We start from the raw sequence: 17,392 nt of genomic DNA on the forward strand, positions 1-17,392 counted from the left end.
GCAAGCTAGGGAGATAAAATTCCTTGACGAAATCAAGGACTGCTTTATGGAGCAGTTGGTACAGGAGCCAACAAGGAGGAGGAAAAATTCTAGACCTAGTCCTTAATGGAGCGCATGATCTGGTAAAGGAGGTAATGGTGCTATGGCTGCTTGATAACAGTGATCATAATATGATCAGATTTGATGTCGGCTTTGGAGTAAGTATACACAGGAAATCCAATACATTAGCACTTAACGTTCAAAAAAGGAGACTATGATAAAATGAGAAGGTGAAAAAAAAAACTTAAAAGAGCCATTGCAAAGATCAAAAATTTACATCAGGCATGGATGCTATTCAAAAAAATATCATTCTGGAAGCCAAAGCCAAATATATTCTGTGTATTAAAAAAGGAGGAAGGAAGACCAAACGACAGCCAGCATGGTTAAGAAGTTAACTGAAAATAATAAGAAACAGCATAATGAATGGCAAGTCAAATGCAAAACGTTGATATGGAAAGCAAAGAGGGACTTTGAAAAAAAAGATTGCATTGGAGGCAAAAACACATGGTAAACATTTTTTTAGGCATATTAAAAGCAAGAAGCTGGCAAAAGAATTGGTTGGAGTGCTAGATGACCGAGGGGTAAAAGAGGCACTTAGGGAAGACAAAGCCATAGTGGAGAGATTAAATTAATTCTTTGCTTCTGTCTTCACCAAGGAAGATTTGGGAGAGACACCGATGCCAGAAATGGTATTCAAAGCTGACAAGTCAGAGAAACTGAATGAAATCTCTATAAACCTGGAGGATGATGTAATGGTGCAAATTGACAAATTGAAGAGAAGCAAATCTCCTGGACCAGATGGTATTCATCACAGAGTACTGACAGAACTGAAAAATGAACTTGTGGAACTACTGTTAGTAATATGTAATTTATCTTCAAAATCGAGCATGGTACTGGAAGATTGGAGGGTGGCCAATGTGATGTCAAAGTCAACATGAATTTAATGAAGGGAAATGTTGCCTCACCAATGTATTACATTTCTTTGAAGGGTTGAATAAACATGTGGATAAAGGTAAGCCGGTCGATGTTGTATATTTGAATTTTCAAAAAGCGTTTGACAAAGAACCTCATGAAAGAATTCAGATGAAAGTGGAGAGTCATGAGATAAGAGGTAGTGTTCTATTATGGATTTAAAAACTGGTTAAAAGATAGCAAACAGAGAGTAGGGTTAAATGGTCAGTATTCTCAATGGAGAAGGGTAGCTAGTGGGGTTCCCCTGGGGTCTGTGCTGGGATATCTGCTTTTTAACATATTTATAAATGATCTAGAGATGGGAGTAACTAGTGAGGTAATTAAAAACTTACTGACAACACAAAGTTATTCAAAGTTGTTAAATTGCATGAGGATTGTGAAAACTTACAAGAGGACCTTACGAGACTGGGCGTCTAAATGGCAGATGACGTTTAATGTGAGCAAGTGCAAAGTGATGCATGTGGGAAAGAGGAACTCGAATTATAGCTACGGAATGCAAGCTTCCACATTAGGAGTAACCAACCAAGAAAAGGACCTAGGCGTCATTATTGATGACACTTTATGAAACCCTCTGCTCAGTGTGCGGCAGCGGCTAAGAAAGCAAATAGAATGATAGATATTATTAGGAAAGTAATGGAAAACAAAAATGAGGACGTTATAATGCCTTTGTAGCGGATCACACCTCGAATACTGTGTTCAATTCTAGTCACCCCATTTCAAGAAAGATATAGTGGAATTAGAAAAGGTACATCACATTCCAGCTCAATGAAGCCAACTATGATGTTACATGTTAAATGTTTGAATGTCCTTTCTTCTAATAAAGATATTAAAAAAAAAAAAAGAAAAGGTACAGAGAAGGGCTAGGGCTCTTCAGCTTGGAGAAATGATGGGTAAGGGGAGATATGATAGCGGTCTGTGAAATGAGTGGAGTGGAACAGGTAGACGTGAATCGCTTGTTTAGTCTTTCAAAAAATATTATGACTAGGGGGCACGCAATGAAGCTACAAAGAAGTAAATTTAAAGCGAATCGGAAAAAATATTTCTTCACTCAACGTGTAATTAAACTCTGGAATTCACTGCCAGAGAATGCAGTAAAAGCAATTAGCTTAGCGGGGTTGGTTTCCTAAAGGAAAAGTCCATAGGCTATTATTAAAATGGACTTGCGGAAAATCCACTGTGAATTTCTAAGATAAGCAGCATAAAATGTACTGTACTGTTTTGGGATCTTGCCAGGTACTTGTGACTTGCATTGGCCACTGTTGGAAAAAGGATGCTGGGCTTGATGGACCTTCGATCTGTACAGTATGGCAATATTTATGTACTTAAGAGCAACCCTCTCGACCCCGCCCGCTGTCGCCTACCTTTGCTGGCGGGGGACCGCAACCCCCGCCAGCCAAAGTTGTCTTCCTTCGTTCGTTTGGGTTTCTTCTTTCTGAGTCTGACTCTGACATCCTGCATGTACACAACGTGCAGGACGTCAGACTCACAGAAACAGAACGAAGCCCTCAAGGCTTCGTTCTGTTTCTGTGAGTCTGACGTCCTGCACGTTGTGTACATGCAGGACATCAGAGTCAGACTCAGAAAGAAGAAACCCAAATGAACGAAGATGACTTTGGCTGGCGGGGGTTGGGGTCCCCCGCCAGCAAAGGACGTTGACGGCAGGTTGGCGGCAGGAGGGGGGGGGGGTTGCGAGGGTCATCGGTAGGGGGGTCCAGGGCCAAATCCACGGGGTCCCATAGCAGATACACCCCTGCTTTTGAGAACCAAAGCGGACTCCTTTTCCTCTTTTATTTACTTTCCGTACAAAAAGGTGTGGTGCCCTTACAATAGGTCCTTTTAGTTTTGTCCAATGATTCAATTAGTGCCATCAATTGGGTGCTAATTGGCACCAATTTCAATTTTGCATGCACATCTTGATACACATTATTCTAAATCAATGTGTGCCTAAATCCCATAGCATGCAATCCAAAAGGGAGTGTGGCCATGGGAGATGCATGGGTGGGTCGGGGGTGTTCTAAAATTTGCAAACAGTGTTACAGAATACTGGGGGATGTGCGCTCAAATTAGGCACCAGGAATTATACCTGGTTTAGCAGGTGTAAAATCTGGCACCCAAACATGGGCATGAAAATCAGTGCTCAATTCTAAAATGGGCGCTCATCTTTTAGAGCCCGTTATAGAATAGCATTGAGCACCAATTTTTTGGGGCACTGATTATTAAGTGCCATTTACTGAATCTAGCCCTATATGTACATTCAGCACCGCTGACTGTGAATGCACCGGCACTGAATATATGTGAATGATTCAGCTGGCATTTTAAAAACATACACTGCCTGTAGAGTTTAAATACTAACTCCTATGTTTATTAACACAGTAAATGGCATCAATTCTGCCCAATTATTCTGTCCACACTTGTGATGTAGCTATGGGGAGGAGGGGGGCCCTCGGGGACCTAGGCCCTCTCATTCCAGCCTCAGGCCCCCTAACCTTGGTGGCCAGTCAAATGCCTGTGTTTTAGGCACACATCATTAAAAGTTGCTGCTGCCCCCTCCCCAAACGAGCTGCCTGTCCGGTATCCCAGTAGTCCAAAGAAGAGCAGAACACATGTCTTGGTATGATAAATAAGCTTTATTTGTGCCACTCCAAAGTACCGACGTGGCCATGTTTCGCCTCACTAGAGGCTGCCTCAGGGGATAAAACAGCTATTGTGGTTCCAAAAGGCACAAACACGCAATAGCGCTAAAACCCAATGAATGCAGCAATAGTCAGCCTTGCAGCTTGCAGGGCAGATAGAAACACAGCAACTGTCTTCCTCATACAACAAAGTGTGTTCTGCTTTTCTTATGACTAATTTCTGCACTACAGAACATTTTGTTCCACTTCTGGTGTTTCCTGTCCAGTATTCCCATCCTTTCTCCCTGTGGGATCTGGTACTACTGGCTGCCTTCCCACTCCCTGCACTGTTGCCCTATTTCAATTTTCCGGGCTGCCGGCAGCATCAGTGAGGTAAACACACTGCTATCGGTGGCCCGGAAGCTTTCAGTCTGCTACAATTTCTGGTCCCGCATAGGTAGGATGCTGCAACATAGGGAAAGTTTCTGGGGCCGCTGAAGATAGTGTGCTTATCTCATGGACGCTGCCAGCAGCCTAGAAAATTGAATGAGGTAGCGGTGTAGGGTCCCGAGGGGATTGGATGCAGGAAGCAAGAAACGCTTTGACCACCGGGGGGGGGGGGGGGGGGGGGGGGGGGAGAGGGAGAAGAAAAAGAACCACTACACTGCCGGTGGGGTGGGAAGGATAAAGATGCCAGACCGCGAAGGAGGAAGGGGAAATGTAGGAGAGAGCTTACAGACCTGTGTGTGTGTTGGGGGGGGGGGGGGGGGGTAGAAGGGAAAGGGGAGAGTTGACAGACCATGGGGTGGGGGGAGGAGTAATGCATTTAACGATGCTCAAGAAATCAAATAGAATATTAGGAATTAGGTACTGAGAAGGATGACCACGATGATAAAAAAAGATGGGATGAATCCCTTATGAATAAAGTTTGAAGAGGCTAGAGCTCTTCAGCTTGGAGAAGAGACAGCTGAGAGGAGAAATACTAAGAGTCTATAAAACCATGAGTGGAATGGAACATGTAGACATGAATTGCTTGTTTACTCTTTTCAAAAGTACAAAGATTAAGGGGCAGCCAATGAAGTATTACATTTAAAACAAATTGAATAAAGTTTTCTTCACTTTATGTGTAATTAATCTGTGGCATTCACTGCCAGAGAATGTGGTAAAAGCAGTAAGTGTAGCAGAGTTTAAAATAGGTTTGAAAAAATTCCTAAAATAAAGTCCATCAACTAGGAAGGTGCATCCAATATGCTGCTCAGGCATTGAACCAACAGATGCTCCCTGCTTACCAGACATAGAGGATCCTCTACTTTCAGATGTATCAAGTACTAGGGTCATCTTGGCCAATCCAGAGAAATCAACATTATTAGACCGAATGCTTACTTATCCTTTAAACAACTCTGCCTACGAGTGGCCATGGCAGAAATACATAGAGAAGACCCAACTGCAGTCATGGTTGAAATATCTATTTATTTTGACTTTCCTTTCTCCAACTGAAAAAGGCTGGAACCTTCACATTCTACTCTGCTGCCTTAAGGCCCACAATTGGAATAACCCAATCAGTGTACTACTCCCAAGAAAGCATCTTCCACAAGACTCCATTCTCCTGGATCCATGGAATGCCTGCTGAGGTTATTGGCCCAGATGTACTGGGTCCTGGCCACATGATCTACCGAGATGCCTACCAGATTCTTCTCCACCCAATCCATCAACATTTGCACTTCTTCTGCCATTTGCAGACTACTTCTCCCTCTTTTGTTGACATGACATACACTACACCTATCATGTTTTCAGAGAGAATCCTTACTGCTTTATTTTGAAGTAGCTGATGAAACTCTACAAGAACTAAGCAGATCTCCCGTGCTTCCAAGATGGTTGGACTGACCACTGAACTTCCACTGAGGACCAATCAACCTTGTGCCCATCTGTCAAGACAATGTGCCCCCCAGACTGTTAGACTTGCATCCATTATCACGAGGATCCAATTTGGGGTCTCCAAATTTTTTTTTCAACAGATGTTTGATGTATAGCCACCAGCCAAGGCTCTATCTGATCTCCAATGCTAATGGTAGTACAAGGTGGAACTCTTGACTCTATGGAGACAACTGAGAGAGAAGACACCGCTGTAAAAGGTCTCATATGCATCCTTGCCCACTAAGATTGCAGCCATTGATCACAACGCTTGAAGGAAGTGCCAAACATTGCTTTGCAAAGATTGAGGTGGTTTTGCCATGGGAAGAAACATTTTACTTTGGAAAGTGTTGAACTTTACCCTCAAATATTCCAACATTTGGGATGGGTTATGTTGCTGTTAGAGAAAATGATAACCCATTTCAATTTCTGTAAGAAGTGCACCACTCACTGTGTGACAATTTCACTTTCTTGGAATGACTGCTTTTATTAGCCACCAATCATCTAAATAAGGGTGTATCGAAATTCTCTCTGTGTAAGGTGGCTGCTGCTGCCACCACCACCACCACCACCACCACAATCACCTTTGTAAATGTATGATGCCATAGCAAGTCCAAAAGGCAGGAGCACAAAACTGGAAATTCTGTCCCCAAGATCACGAACCTCATGTAACGCTGATGAGACTTTCTTATGGGGATGTATAGGTAAACTTCTGTAAAGTATAAAGAAGTAAAACTATCTCTGTTCCATTGCCACAATCACCAATCATACAAGTTTCCATTCAAAAACTTGGAACCTTGGGAAATTTATTGACTGCTGAGATCAAGAATCTGAGAGAAGTACCTTCTTTCTTGGGAACTATAAAATAAATTGTTTGGTCTCTCTTCCAGAGGTAGGACTGCAGTCACCATTTTTAACTGATGTAATCTGAATAAGGTTTGTCAGTCTGCCGCCAATTTTAGGAGAGAAAGGCGACTCCAGAAATGCCTCAGGGAGAGGTCAAGCAAATTCCAGAGCATAACTATCCTCAATAACTTCTTGTACCCAAAGATCTGTGGTTATGTGGGTCCACTTCCGGTAAAATGACTTTAGTCGACTTCCTACTGAAGGTACCAGAGAACAGGCCTACAAACCTTTGAACTCTACAACGAAAGATGTGACCTCTGAAAGGAAATTACTACGCTGAGTTGTACTCACTCTTCCTGGTCTCCCTTAAATGTGCTCTAGATGAAATAACATCTATATGGTGGACTGGGGTGATATTCTGGAAACCTAGGAATCTTGAGCTCAAAGACTTTTAAACGGTTTTCTAAATCTCACAGAGAAGCAAACCACCTTTAAAAGGCAATTTACTGAGATGCATTTTAGAACACCTGCAGACCAACTTCTGAGCCAGAGACAACAGCTACAAGGAAAGACATGTTTTTGCCAAAGCTCTAATTAAATCATATAAAGCATCCGCCAAATACGTTGTGCCAAAATCTAAAAAAGGTGGAACCTGGATCATCCCCCATTGGCAACTACATAGCTTTCTCCACCAATTGCTCTATCTCACACACACCTGATCAATATAGCCTCCGCAAACAGCTGCATGCAAAGCTAACACAGAGACTTCAGATGCTTGATTCGACAGACTCCATCCTGTGGTCTTGAGGATCTTTCAACCAACTGGGATAGTCTTCATCACAACTGAAAACTACCACATCTACTTTAGGCAGCTTAAATCTTTCTGTTATGATTCTGCTAGACAGTCAGGGGAATGTTTGGGACTCACTCCTGATTGGCTTTGTCAGGGGCTGAGTTGACAGCTGAAGCAGCAGACGTCAGAAGCCTGATCTACTTAAGCCTACTTTCTCCTCACCTCTCTTGCTTTAGTGTTGATTGCTGTCAGCTGCAGCTTTCCTCTTTCTCTGTTTGTGCTAGTGCACACTGTCTTTACATTGGAGATTTGCTTTATCTCTTCGTAGCTTGTAGATTCTGTGTGAGTGCTGGGTGTTCCCACCGTGTGCTTGATTGCCTCACTATGCTGCACTTGGGCCTAGTCTCTGCTTGGCTGGTGTTGTATTGTTTGTGGTAACCTTGTCCCTTTTGTTTAAGTTTCTCTTTCCTCTGTGTTAACCCTTTGTCTGCAGTGTAGCCCTGCTTCTGGCAGGTTGTGTTTTGAAGTTGTCTTTTCCTTTAGCCTGCTTTAATTTTTTCTTTGCTGTGTCTGTCATTTGCTTCTGGTGAGCGCTGCTCCTTATATCTGTGTGTGTGTTAAGGCAACGTTCTCTGTTTGCTTACCTTTCCCTTGCCCTTTGAGTGCTTTGTGGCACAGCCTTGTGTATTAATATATAGCAGTTCCCTTTATCCCTGTATGTTGTGAGGCCAGCCTTGTGCATTCTTGTGTGTGGATTCCCTTTACCTTTGAGTGCTGTGTGGCAAAGCCTTGTGTATTCCAATATAGCAGTTCCCTTTATCCCTGTATGTTGTGAGGTTAGCATTGTGTAGTCTTAGGTGGCTTTCCCTTTCCCTTGTGTGCTGTATGGTACAGCCTCGAGTGTTCTCTTGTGTGGCTTCTTTTATCCTTGACTGCCTGTGGCACAGCCTTGTGTTTCCTATAGAAACGTCTGTCGGTCACTTTCCCCTTGCGTCCTTAGCTAGCGCTGTGTGCGTTGCTGGTGCTCCAGTCTCTTTGGGGACCCTTTGTTGTTCTTTTTCCCTTCCCTGTGTATGACTCGGTTCCTGTTTGGCTGTGAGGCCCGCACACTTGGACTCTGTGTGAGTGGGTTCCCAATAGGCCATGAGGACCGCATGAATGCTCTATCTCCCATTTTCTGGTAGTGTTAGTTCTTGTGTGTGTGTAGGGCTTGGTGGCTGTGGTGGTACGTAGTGCCTGTTTGGTCTACCCTAGGCCTTGGCCAAAACCCTATACTAAGCCTTGGCCTGGGCTCAAGGGCTCACGACCAGATTAACACTTTCAGATTGATGAGCTCCTGCCAGGTAAAGCTTAGCTTCATACCAGTTAGCAAGAAAACTGGCACCTGGAACTTCCCATTCTGCAGGAATGAGATCATCTATCACCTGAATAATACAAAATGCCTGGGAAGGTTTTATGATATCAACCAAAAGGGGGTCCAGGGAACCAGAACAAGAAATGGGCTTCTCTACTGAAATCTTAAAAGTGGACAAGACCTGGGAAAAAAAGTAGCCAAGTCCTCCTTACCAAAAACAGAGGCCACAGAAGGATCCTCTCCTATTGGAACTTATTCACTCTCAGAGAGGATGTCTTCCTTTAGCCAAACTGCTGCTCTGCCAAACTTAAATCTAGCTCTTCCTCTGCTCTAGAGACTACAGAAAGCCATTCTGATCTTCTTCAAACCCTTTCCAACCTGGGCTGCATAAGAGCTAAATTAGGAGAAGCAGGGACATTAGGTAAAGCAAAAGAAATAATGGGAGAATTTCTATCCATACAGAAGGCTGAGAATAAATTTAAGCAAGAAATTTTGGGCAAAACCTAAAACCTGTGACTTACCTGCAAAAGAAGGATCTGTCACTGCCAGCAAGGGAAGAGATAATGCAGGTGGTTCATCTCTGGCAGCAACTGCCATGGGGTGCTGTAAACATGGTGGTAGATCCTGCCAAAATTGGATCTACCACTGATTTATTCACATTAACTGTAGGCTGTATTCAGCCGTAGAACCAGAACGTGTTCATCTGATGGTCCTTTGGCAGCGAGAGGAAGGGAAACCATAGTTTTCTCCTCACACTGTCTGTATTGTCTCGCCACTGCGCCTCACAGATTACTAATGCAGGATTTATTTTTCCAGGTATACCACAGCAAGTAAATATAGATCAAAGAAGAACTGATACAGGCATCTGTTAGTCAAATTGTCTGCTGGGCAGCAACCAAGTTTGGGCATGCAAGGTGTTCCCAAGGGAAAGGTCTAAGGCACAAGAAAAACCTAAACCCTTAAGAAAAGGGTTGGTCAGGGGAGGACTTGGACCCCAGATGTTACACCCCTATTTTTTTTTTAAAGGAAGTCTGTAACCCAAACATCTGGACTGGTCTGGTGGGACGATAAGCAAGCTACACAAGTCAGTCAAGATTCTGCCTGCACATTGCCAAAACAACTCTGAACATGCCTACTCTAAAGTTGCGCACAAGAATGTGCCTAATTGCATTGCATGTATTTTATGCATAAGAATTTTGTAACACAAAAAAAAGGTTTACAAGTTAACTCGTGTTTCAAGTTGCAGCAAGAAGTTAAAAGAAGCATGCGACAAGCACATGTTTTGAACACTCTAGTGGAAAACTGGATAATACATTAAAAAATATATATTACTTTTCCAGGATGCCTTAAAAACTTTGCTCAGGTCACGTCACTGTTTTTTCAGACTTTATAAAACGCAGTTCTCGGTAAGTAAGGTAAAATTAGTTCTGAAAGACAGAGATGACTAATGCCACACTATCCTGCTACAAGGGAAAGACCAGTGGTCAGAGCTGTGTAGCCAGCCAGTTAGAAATGGCAATGCTCGAGAGCCAGAGAGAATGCCTGGAATGCCCAATAGAGCTAGAGGACAACTTGTTAATCAGCCACCTCGAAACGATAACTCCTAGCACAACTTCCCATAAGAAGACCAAGGCCCAGAGTCCAAAGCCAGCATAACAGCCAGAGATGGCTTCCAGCCTGACCTCCAGAAAGAAGGCTGGGCTTGGAGAGATGTAGCTTGAAAAGAAGAAAAGGAGCTCAGCTCAGAGAAAGAAGCAAGCTCGAGTGACAGAGACAAAGCCCAGCCAGACCTCAGAGACTGACCAAGACCCGACTTCCATAAATGGGGAAGGACCCAGAACTGGAGGCAGAGCAAAGGTTGACTCCTAGGAACCAGAGCAAGTTATAACCTGCCAAAATGAACCAGGCACTACCTGGAACAGCTGAACAAGCTCAAACCTCAGAAATGGAGTAAGACCTGGCATCCAGATGTAGAAGAATGGATGAACCCCATAGACGGAGCTAGAGCCGATGGCCAAGAGGGAGCCAGCCTCAACATTCAATAAAGAGCAAGACTATGCGTTCAAGACAGAGTGAAGAGCAGAAGCCAAAAAAGAGAATCACCTGCTCAACTTGAGCTGACCCCACCCATAAGCCACAGATGGTGAAGTCTTGGCATTTGTCTCCGAAGGAACAGCCGACTGGCAGAGAAATAGCAAGGTTCGATATCTAGAGACGTAGACAAACTCTTCAACCAGAGATGGGGCGAAGGCGCTCAACTAGACACCTAGAGACAGGCTCACATACCACTGCCACAGGAGGATAATACCAGTAGAGATTGCATAAGATGCGCTATACCGAAATGGAGCAATGCCCAGCATCCAGAGATGGAGTGGCAAATTGAGTGACATCCAGAGACAGAGCAAGGCTCGACACCCAGAGATGGAGCAAGGTTTGAAGTTCAGTGATGGAGCAAAGCCTGAAGTTGTTGCCAGAGAATGTGGTAAAGGCAGTTAGCTTAGAAGGTTTAAAAAAAACGTATGGAAAAAGCTCATAGACTATTAATAAATTGACTTGGGGAAAATCCACTACTTATTTCTTGGATAAGCAGCATAAAATATTTTGATCTTTTTTGGGATCTTGCCAGGTATTTGTGATCTGGATTGGCCACTGTTGGAAACAGGATGCTGGGCTTGATGGACCTTTGGTCTGACCCAGTACGGCAATACTTACGTACTTATGTCCACCGACGGGGCAAAGCCCGACGTCCAGCGATGGGGCAAGGCTCGATGCCCAGCAATGGAGCAAGGCTCAATGTCTGACGACAGGAGATGAGGAAGGCCCGAAGTCCAGACACATATCAAGGCTCAATGGCTTCAGCCGGAGTAAGGCTCAACATCCAGAGATGGAGCCAGGGTTGACAATCTGAGTCAGAGCAAGTGTCGACATCTCAAATTGAGGGAACACTCTATGGCCGCAACCTGAGCCAGGCTCAACGACCTGAGTCTGAGCAATTCTCAATGTCCAAAGATGGACTAGGGACCAAACAAGACCCATCGCCCATAAGGAGCAACGACAGACACCCAAAAAACATGCCCAGGTTTGATGTCCAAAGACGGGCGAAAGTGAGTCTCCACGACTAAAGACAGAGCAAGGCTGTTCAACTGATGCACTCTGCAGAGAAAAAAAACCAGACAGGGCTACCATTGCACCAATAACAATGATGGCACTGCACAGCCCACCAGGATGCCCTCATAAATCGACGAACAAGGAAGCTGTGAGCCCACACCATACTGTCCCTGAGCAAGCTTCAGGAAGTATACTAAAAGAAATCGTCTGCAGTATACCAGGAAGTTTAAAAAAAAACAGCCTACTAGAAAGTTGGCAATGCCGAAATAAGAATGTAAGCACACCACGACCAGAAGAGGGCCGCTAGACCTAAAATCGTGCAGGAATCATGCACCTACCGTACAGAATGTGCTGGTAGCACCCAGAGAATCACGGTGCTGACAACTGTATGTACAAGACTGCTAGCATGTGACCCTAAGGACGCCAGAGGCCCAAGGTGAACACAGAGTGACGCCAGGCCACAGTCCTTCAAAAAACTGGTCCACCTAGCCCGTAAGAGGGTGGTACCACACAGGTTACCAAGGCAGTGCCCAAAGCAGGAGAAATAGAGGGCTGTCAGACACAAGTAGAAATAGAATAGCTAGCTTAAAGCCATCAGAAGAAAAAACCCTATGGAAAACTTAGGAAGCAAGTGCCCATTCCCAATCTCTTACAAAACCAAGAAAATAGGATATTGAGGCTACACAGCCAAACTGGCAAAAATAAGAATAACAGCTCGCTGCGAAAACTAGTGATCCAACATAGCATTATAGCTCATGGCAAAGTTGACACCCTGCTGTGGCGACCATGAGTCTGAAAGCAGCAGAGAACTGATGTATCTTCTTATTGGATCCAAGAGGCAAATTCAACTGCATTGAGGAAGAATCAGAATTACCCACGAGCTGCCGAGAGATGAACCTAAGGAGCTGTATGCCCCAGGAAACCAGTGCCACTGCAGCATTATGGGCAAAACAGAAAAAATGGTTAGCGCTGTCAATTTCAACCTAAAAGGAGACAAGCGACCTAGAGCTCAAGGAGTGAAAGGAAATGGCCAGAACAGGAGAACATCCTGGAACCTGGGCTGACACGCTGAAAAAATAAGGAACTCTAAAGAAGGCAAAGACGATGGCTAACGAAGCAGAAGACCAGGATATAGACCCCAAGTCAAAGTGATCATCTATTCAGCTAAGGAAACGGTAGCTCAGAGCTCACAGACAGAGAATGCTAGGGCCTCGCACTGGAGTGATTGTCCCCTAAAAGGCAGGAAGAACAGAAAGTATTCGCTGCAGCCCAGCCACCATTGCCTACAAACCCAAGGGACCCAGGCCTGAAGCAGCGTTTTTTATTTGTTTTTTTTAAACAGAGCAGAGGCATAAGAAGAAAAATGGCAGCTGCTGGTGAATAAACTGTCCCAGAGCCCGCCAAAAAACACAGAGTTTCCCCCACATACCTGCACTGCAGAGCCTCCCGGACTGGCGTCTCAAGTGTCCGACAATCAAGCAGTCTCAGATCTGCTGGCTGACAAGCCGCAATCAGAGCCCAGGAAGGCTGGAAAAGAAACTTGCCGCCTGGCACGCCAGAAATTAGGAGACAGGTGAACTGGCTGCTCCCCAGAACTCCGCCAAGAAAAACACTAATGCAGCAGCAGTGCACTGTCATGAAGGAACCGAAGCACCACCGAAGCAGAGTAGGGTCCAGGCGGGCAAGAGAACATCATTCAAAGAAAAATGGTGCCAAAGGAACAAAAATACTGTCAAGTGGGAAGCCCGGCTAAGATCTGCCATGCCCCACTGTCGGTCCAGAAGAGACCAGGGCTAAAAGAAGCTAGAAAAAATGACAAGGGAGGAAACGAGCCGCCCTCAAAAGTAAAAACATCACTCAGAGAACAACGGTAGCAGTCTCTGACTGCTTCACCAGCAAGTTCTGAAAAGATTTAAAGACACTTACTGTGGTAGGGGAACCAAACCAGAGAATGGTTAGTGCCTGCCTTCTTCCAGGCACCTAGACAAGTCCTTATAAATTTTGCCCCCTTTGTGTGTATGTTTTTTTTTTGTAGGCAGGAGAGCACACAACCAGGGTTCATCAAAGAACAGAAAGTAGGGCCAGATAGGAGGAAAAAGGGGTGGGGTGGGACCTGGCCCCACCAGGTGTATCCCCAACAGGCAGTCAAAGAAGACCAAGACCCCCAAGCTCAACTAGGACTGAGGGAACAGGCCAGGAGCAAATCAATCCTCATAGCTGCGCAGGATATGTCTATCCACCTGCTGATAGAGAGAATACTGAGGTTAAGGTGGCTACACTTGTCCACATATAGTAAACCTCTGAAGTTCACTCTATCTGCACCTGCTGGTAGAGGGACATAACCCACTCATCTCTGGATTGATCTGTGGGATGCTATGGAACCTGAATTTTTAAAGGAATCAAGAAACAAAAAAAAGGTTATGTTCAAAAAAAGATGTTTTAAAAGCATGAAACAAGCACAGGTCAATTTAGCAGTGGTGGGGTGCGGCTAGTTGCTGTGGGTAGAGAAGAACAGGCAGAATAGGTCCTGTAAACTTTTATCAGCTCTCAATTTCTTTGATTCCTATACAAAATTTCAATACCCCAAAGAGGGCTGAGTGATACTTGCTTTGTAATTGTTCCATCAATGTCAGAAATGACAATTTTGTCATTCCAGTTCCATAGATATATGGTCCCTTCACATCGGCAGGTTCCTTGATACTGAGTTGTAATACTAAATACAACATCATTTGGACCATCTCTGAGTTTTAGTTTTTCCTGGAAAAAAAAAAAAGCAAAAAATAAAATATTAGAAAGGTTTTTTTTTGTAACCTAACTATAATAATACAAACAAGAAGAAATCCACAAAATAAAATCACAGAAGTAATTTGATTGGGTGGAAAATGTGTGTGTGCTCAGTGCCTCTTTTTCTGGATTCTGATGACAGGTTCCCTTGGTCTCGTGTTCCTCCAAGAGGTGATTTCTAGCTCCATGTCCACTGCTTCTCATTCTCTGAGTTCTGAGGAAGGAAATCCTAGTTCCCATATTGACAACTTGATAGGATCCTGGGGCAGAGCATTTTACAGCAGTTGCTGTAAAAATAACTTGACAACTACCTCAGACTTTTAACCTACTATATAATATATTCCACCCCCCCCCCCCCCCAAAAAAAAAGCATTACATTTTGTCTTCCGTAACTATCTTTGTATTATTTGACTGCATGATCTTTGTCCTCTCTATTGGAAACACGTTCATACCCAAATTATAAAAAATATTAGTGAACAGGATAGTTGAAAAATGTCCTCAACTATCTTTTACATAAACTGCAAACAGATTCAGTAAAATACATTTTCTTGACAGAACTTCAAGTCAAGCTCCTGCACAAAATAAATATTTATTCAAGTACAAGTGCATAATGCAGTCAAAGCCCTGTCAATGTCATTAATAGGAGGCGGGAGGGCGCACTGTATTAAGTCCTACAATAAAGCCTCTGCTTTCTGAAACAATGTTATAGTCATAAAATGAGGCAGCAAAAGGCAGGAAAATGTGCTAAATTGCATATCCTAAAGCAAGGCAGTGGAACTGTCAAGCTATTTTTCTTTTTCCTCTGACTTGTCCTCTATTTTTTTTACATAATTTCTCTCTTCCTAAGCCTAACATCATTCACATATCGTCTCAATATCTGTTCTGCCTTTCCACTTCCTTCCTCTCCCAATTTATCGCATCTCTGTCACACCTTTCTATTTTCACCCATCTCTAGACATTCTCCACTATACCCATAAATATTTTTTGCACTCTCTTCTCTTCCAGTTTTTCACCAATATAACCCTCCATTGCCTCAGGTACAAACTTAAGGGCATTTTTACTAGAGTGCAGTAAGATTTTGCACTTAATGTGCATTAAGTGCGAACCTGATGCATAGTAAATGCAAAACTCGTAAGGGTAGATGTAGAGGGCATAGACATCTGCCCTGCATTTTTTGAGTGGGGCAGATACATACCACACAGCAGCGCATTACCTGCAGTGGCAGCTAACATGAGAGTACTCACACAACACTATCTAACCCAGAAGTGGCCCAGTCTATAAAAATGAAACACACTGGCCAGTCGTGGCGGCACATGCCCAACCCCCTGCCCCCTTCTCCCAACAATGCAACCCCCTCCCACACATAGCCCAATCACCTTCCCTTCTGCTGACATCTGGTCGGAGCCTGCTGCTAAAAAGGTGCCTCTGCCCATTAGCAGAAATCCTGCAGAGCGGGCAGACGTGTCACTCTGGAAGCAGACTCTGACCAGGTGGCAGCAGAAGGGGATCGCTGCCGCCCATCAGAGCTGACTGAGTGGATCTCAGAAGGTGTTGTCAAGGGATGGGGTATGAAACTGGTCAAAGTCTGAATGTATGGGGTGGGGGTCTTATTCTCAGGGGTTAGACTGTTGGGGGGCAATCAGACTGTCAGAGGATTGCATCCCCACCAGGGGATGCAATATCCTTTCACACTGAGGATGTCTCTCTAGGAGCTTCTGCCCAGGAGGGAAGGATTAGGACAGCTATTGTAGTTGGTGATTCGATCATTACACATGAAAATAGCTGGGTAGCTGCTGGGTGTGGGGATCACCTGATCACCTGCCTTCCTGGTGCGAAGATAGTGGATCTTGCGCATCACCTAGACAGGATTTTAGATAATACTGGAGAGGAGCCGGCTGTCTTAGTATATGTGGGTACCAATGACATAGGAAAATGTGGGAGGGAGGTTCTGGAAGGCAAATTCAGGTTCTTAGGTAGAAAGCTGAAATCCAGATCCTCCACGGTAGCATTTTCAGAAATGCTCCACGTTCCAAGCGCAGGGCCCAAGAGACAGGCAGAGTTCTGCAATCTAAATGAATGGTTGAGATGATGGTGCAGGGATGAGGGATTTAGATTTTTTAGGAACTGGACAACATTCAGGGAAAGGGAGAGCCTGTTCCAAAAAGATGGGCTCCACCTTAACCAGGATGGAAGCAGCAGCCCAGAAGCACATAGTTTAGTGTGGAGTAACCTTGAAGGATACTATCGAAATGGGATCTTTAGGGAATCCCGATAGAGAGGTTTCAATAATAGTGAAAGAAAGCCAGGAGTGTTTCATGGGAGAACTGAGTACTAAGGATGCACATCATCCCCACCAAAGCAGCTTGTAGATGCTAGGAAAAAACATAATTTGAAGTGTCTATATAGAAATGCAAGTAGCCTAAAAATTAAGATAGGAGAGTTGGAGTAGATAGCACTAAATGAAGAGGTAGACATAATAGGAATCTGAGAGACCTGGTGGAAGGAGGAAAATCAATGGGACACTGTGTTAACAGGGTACAAATTACATCGCAATGATAGAGTGGATCAAATTGGATGGGGGGTTGTACTATATGTTAAAGAACAAATTGGGTCAAACAAAATAAATACATATAAGCAGCGTAGAATCCTTCTGGATAGAAATTTCATGTGTAAAGGGAAAGAGTATACTGGTAGGGCTGTACTACCATCCACCAGGACAGAACAGACAGATGAAGAAATGTTTACAGAACTTAGGAAAACTGGCAAATTGGGCAACATAATAGTAGTCTGTTCTTGTTCTTGCTACTCGCTGGGGTAGGTTCCTAGAAAATGCTGTGAATACCAAAAACACGAATACGGAACCATTGATCCTATGGGAAAAAGGGGATTAGGTTCCTTTGTGACCCTGTTAGGTAGCAAAAGTGTACAATGAACACCACAAAATTATCATTTCATGTAGCCTTCTTGTAAAGA

At 44.1% G+C, this 17,392-nt stretch overlaps 1 protein-coding gene across 1 annotated transcript in view; it reads right to left on the reverse strand.

Annotated features, from left to right (window-relative positions):
- LPIN2 (lipin 2) overlaps positions 1-17,392 on the reverse strand; it is a 324,810-nt gene that overhangs the window by 51,158 nt on the left and 256,260 nt on the right. Inside the window, 1 exon segment of the mRNA XM_030213059.1 lies at positions 14,244-14,392. Within this exon segment, the coding sequence (XP_030068919.1) occupies positions 14,244-14,392 (149 nt within the window).

Source organism: Microcaecilia unicolor, chromosome 1 (genome assembly GCF_901765095.1).
Source record: "Microcaecilia unicolor chromosome 1, aMicUni1.1, whole genome shotgun sequence".
Classification (NCBI taxonomy): domain Eukaryota; kingdom Metazoa; phylum Chordata; class Amphibia; order Gymnophiona; family Siphonopidae; genus Microcaecilia; species Microcaecilia unicolor.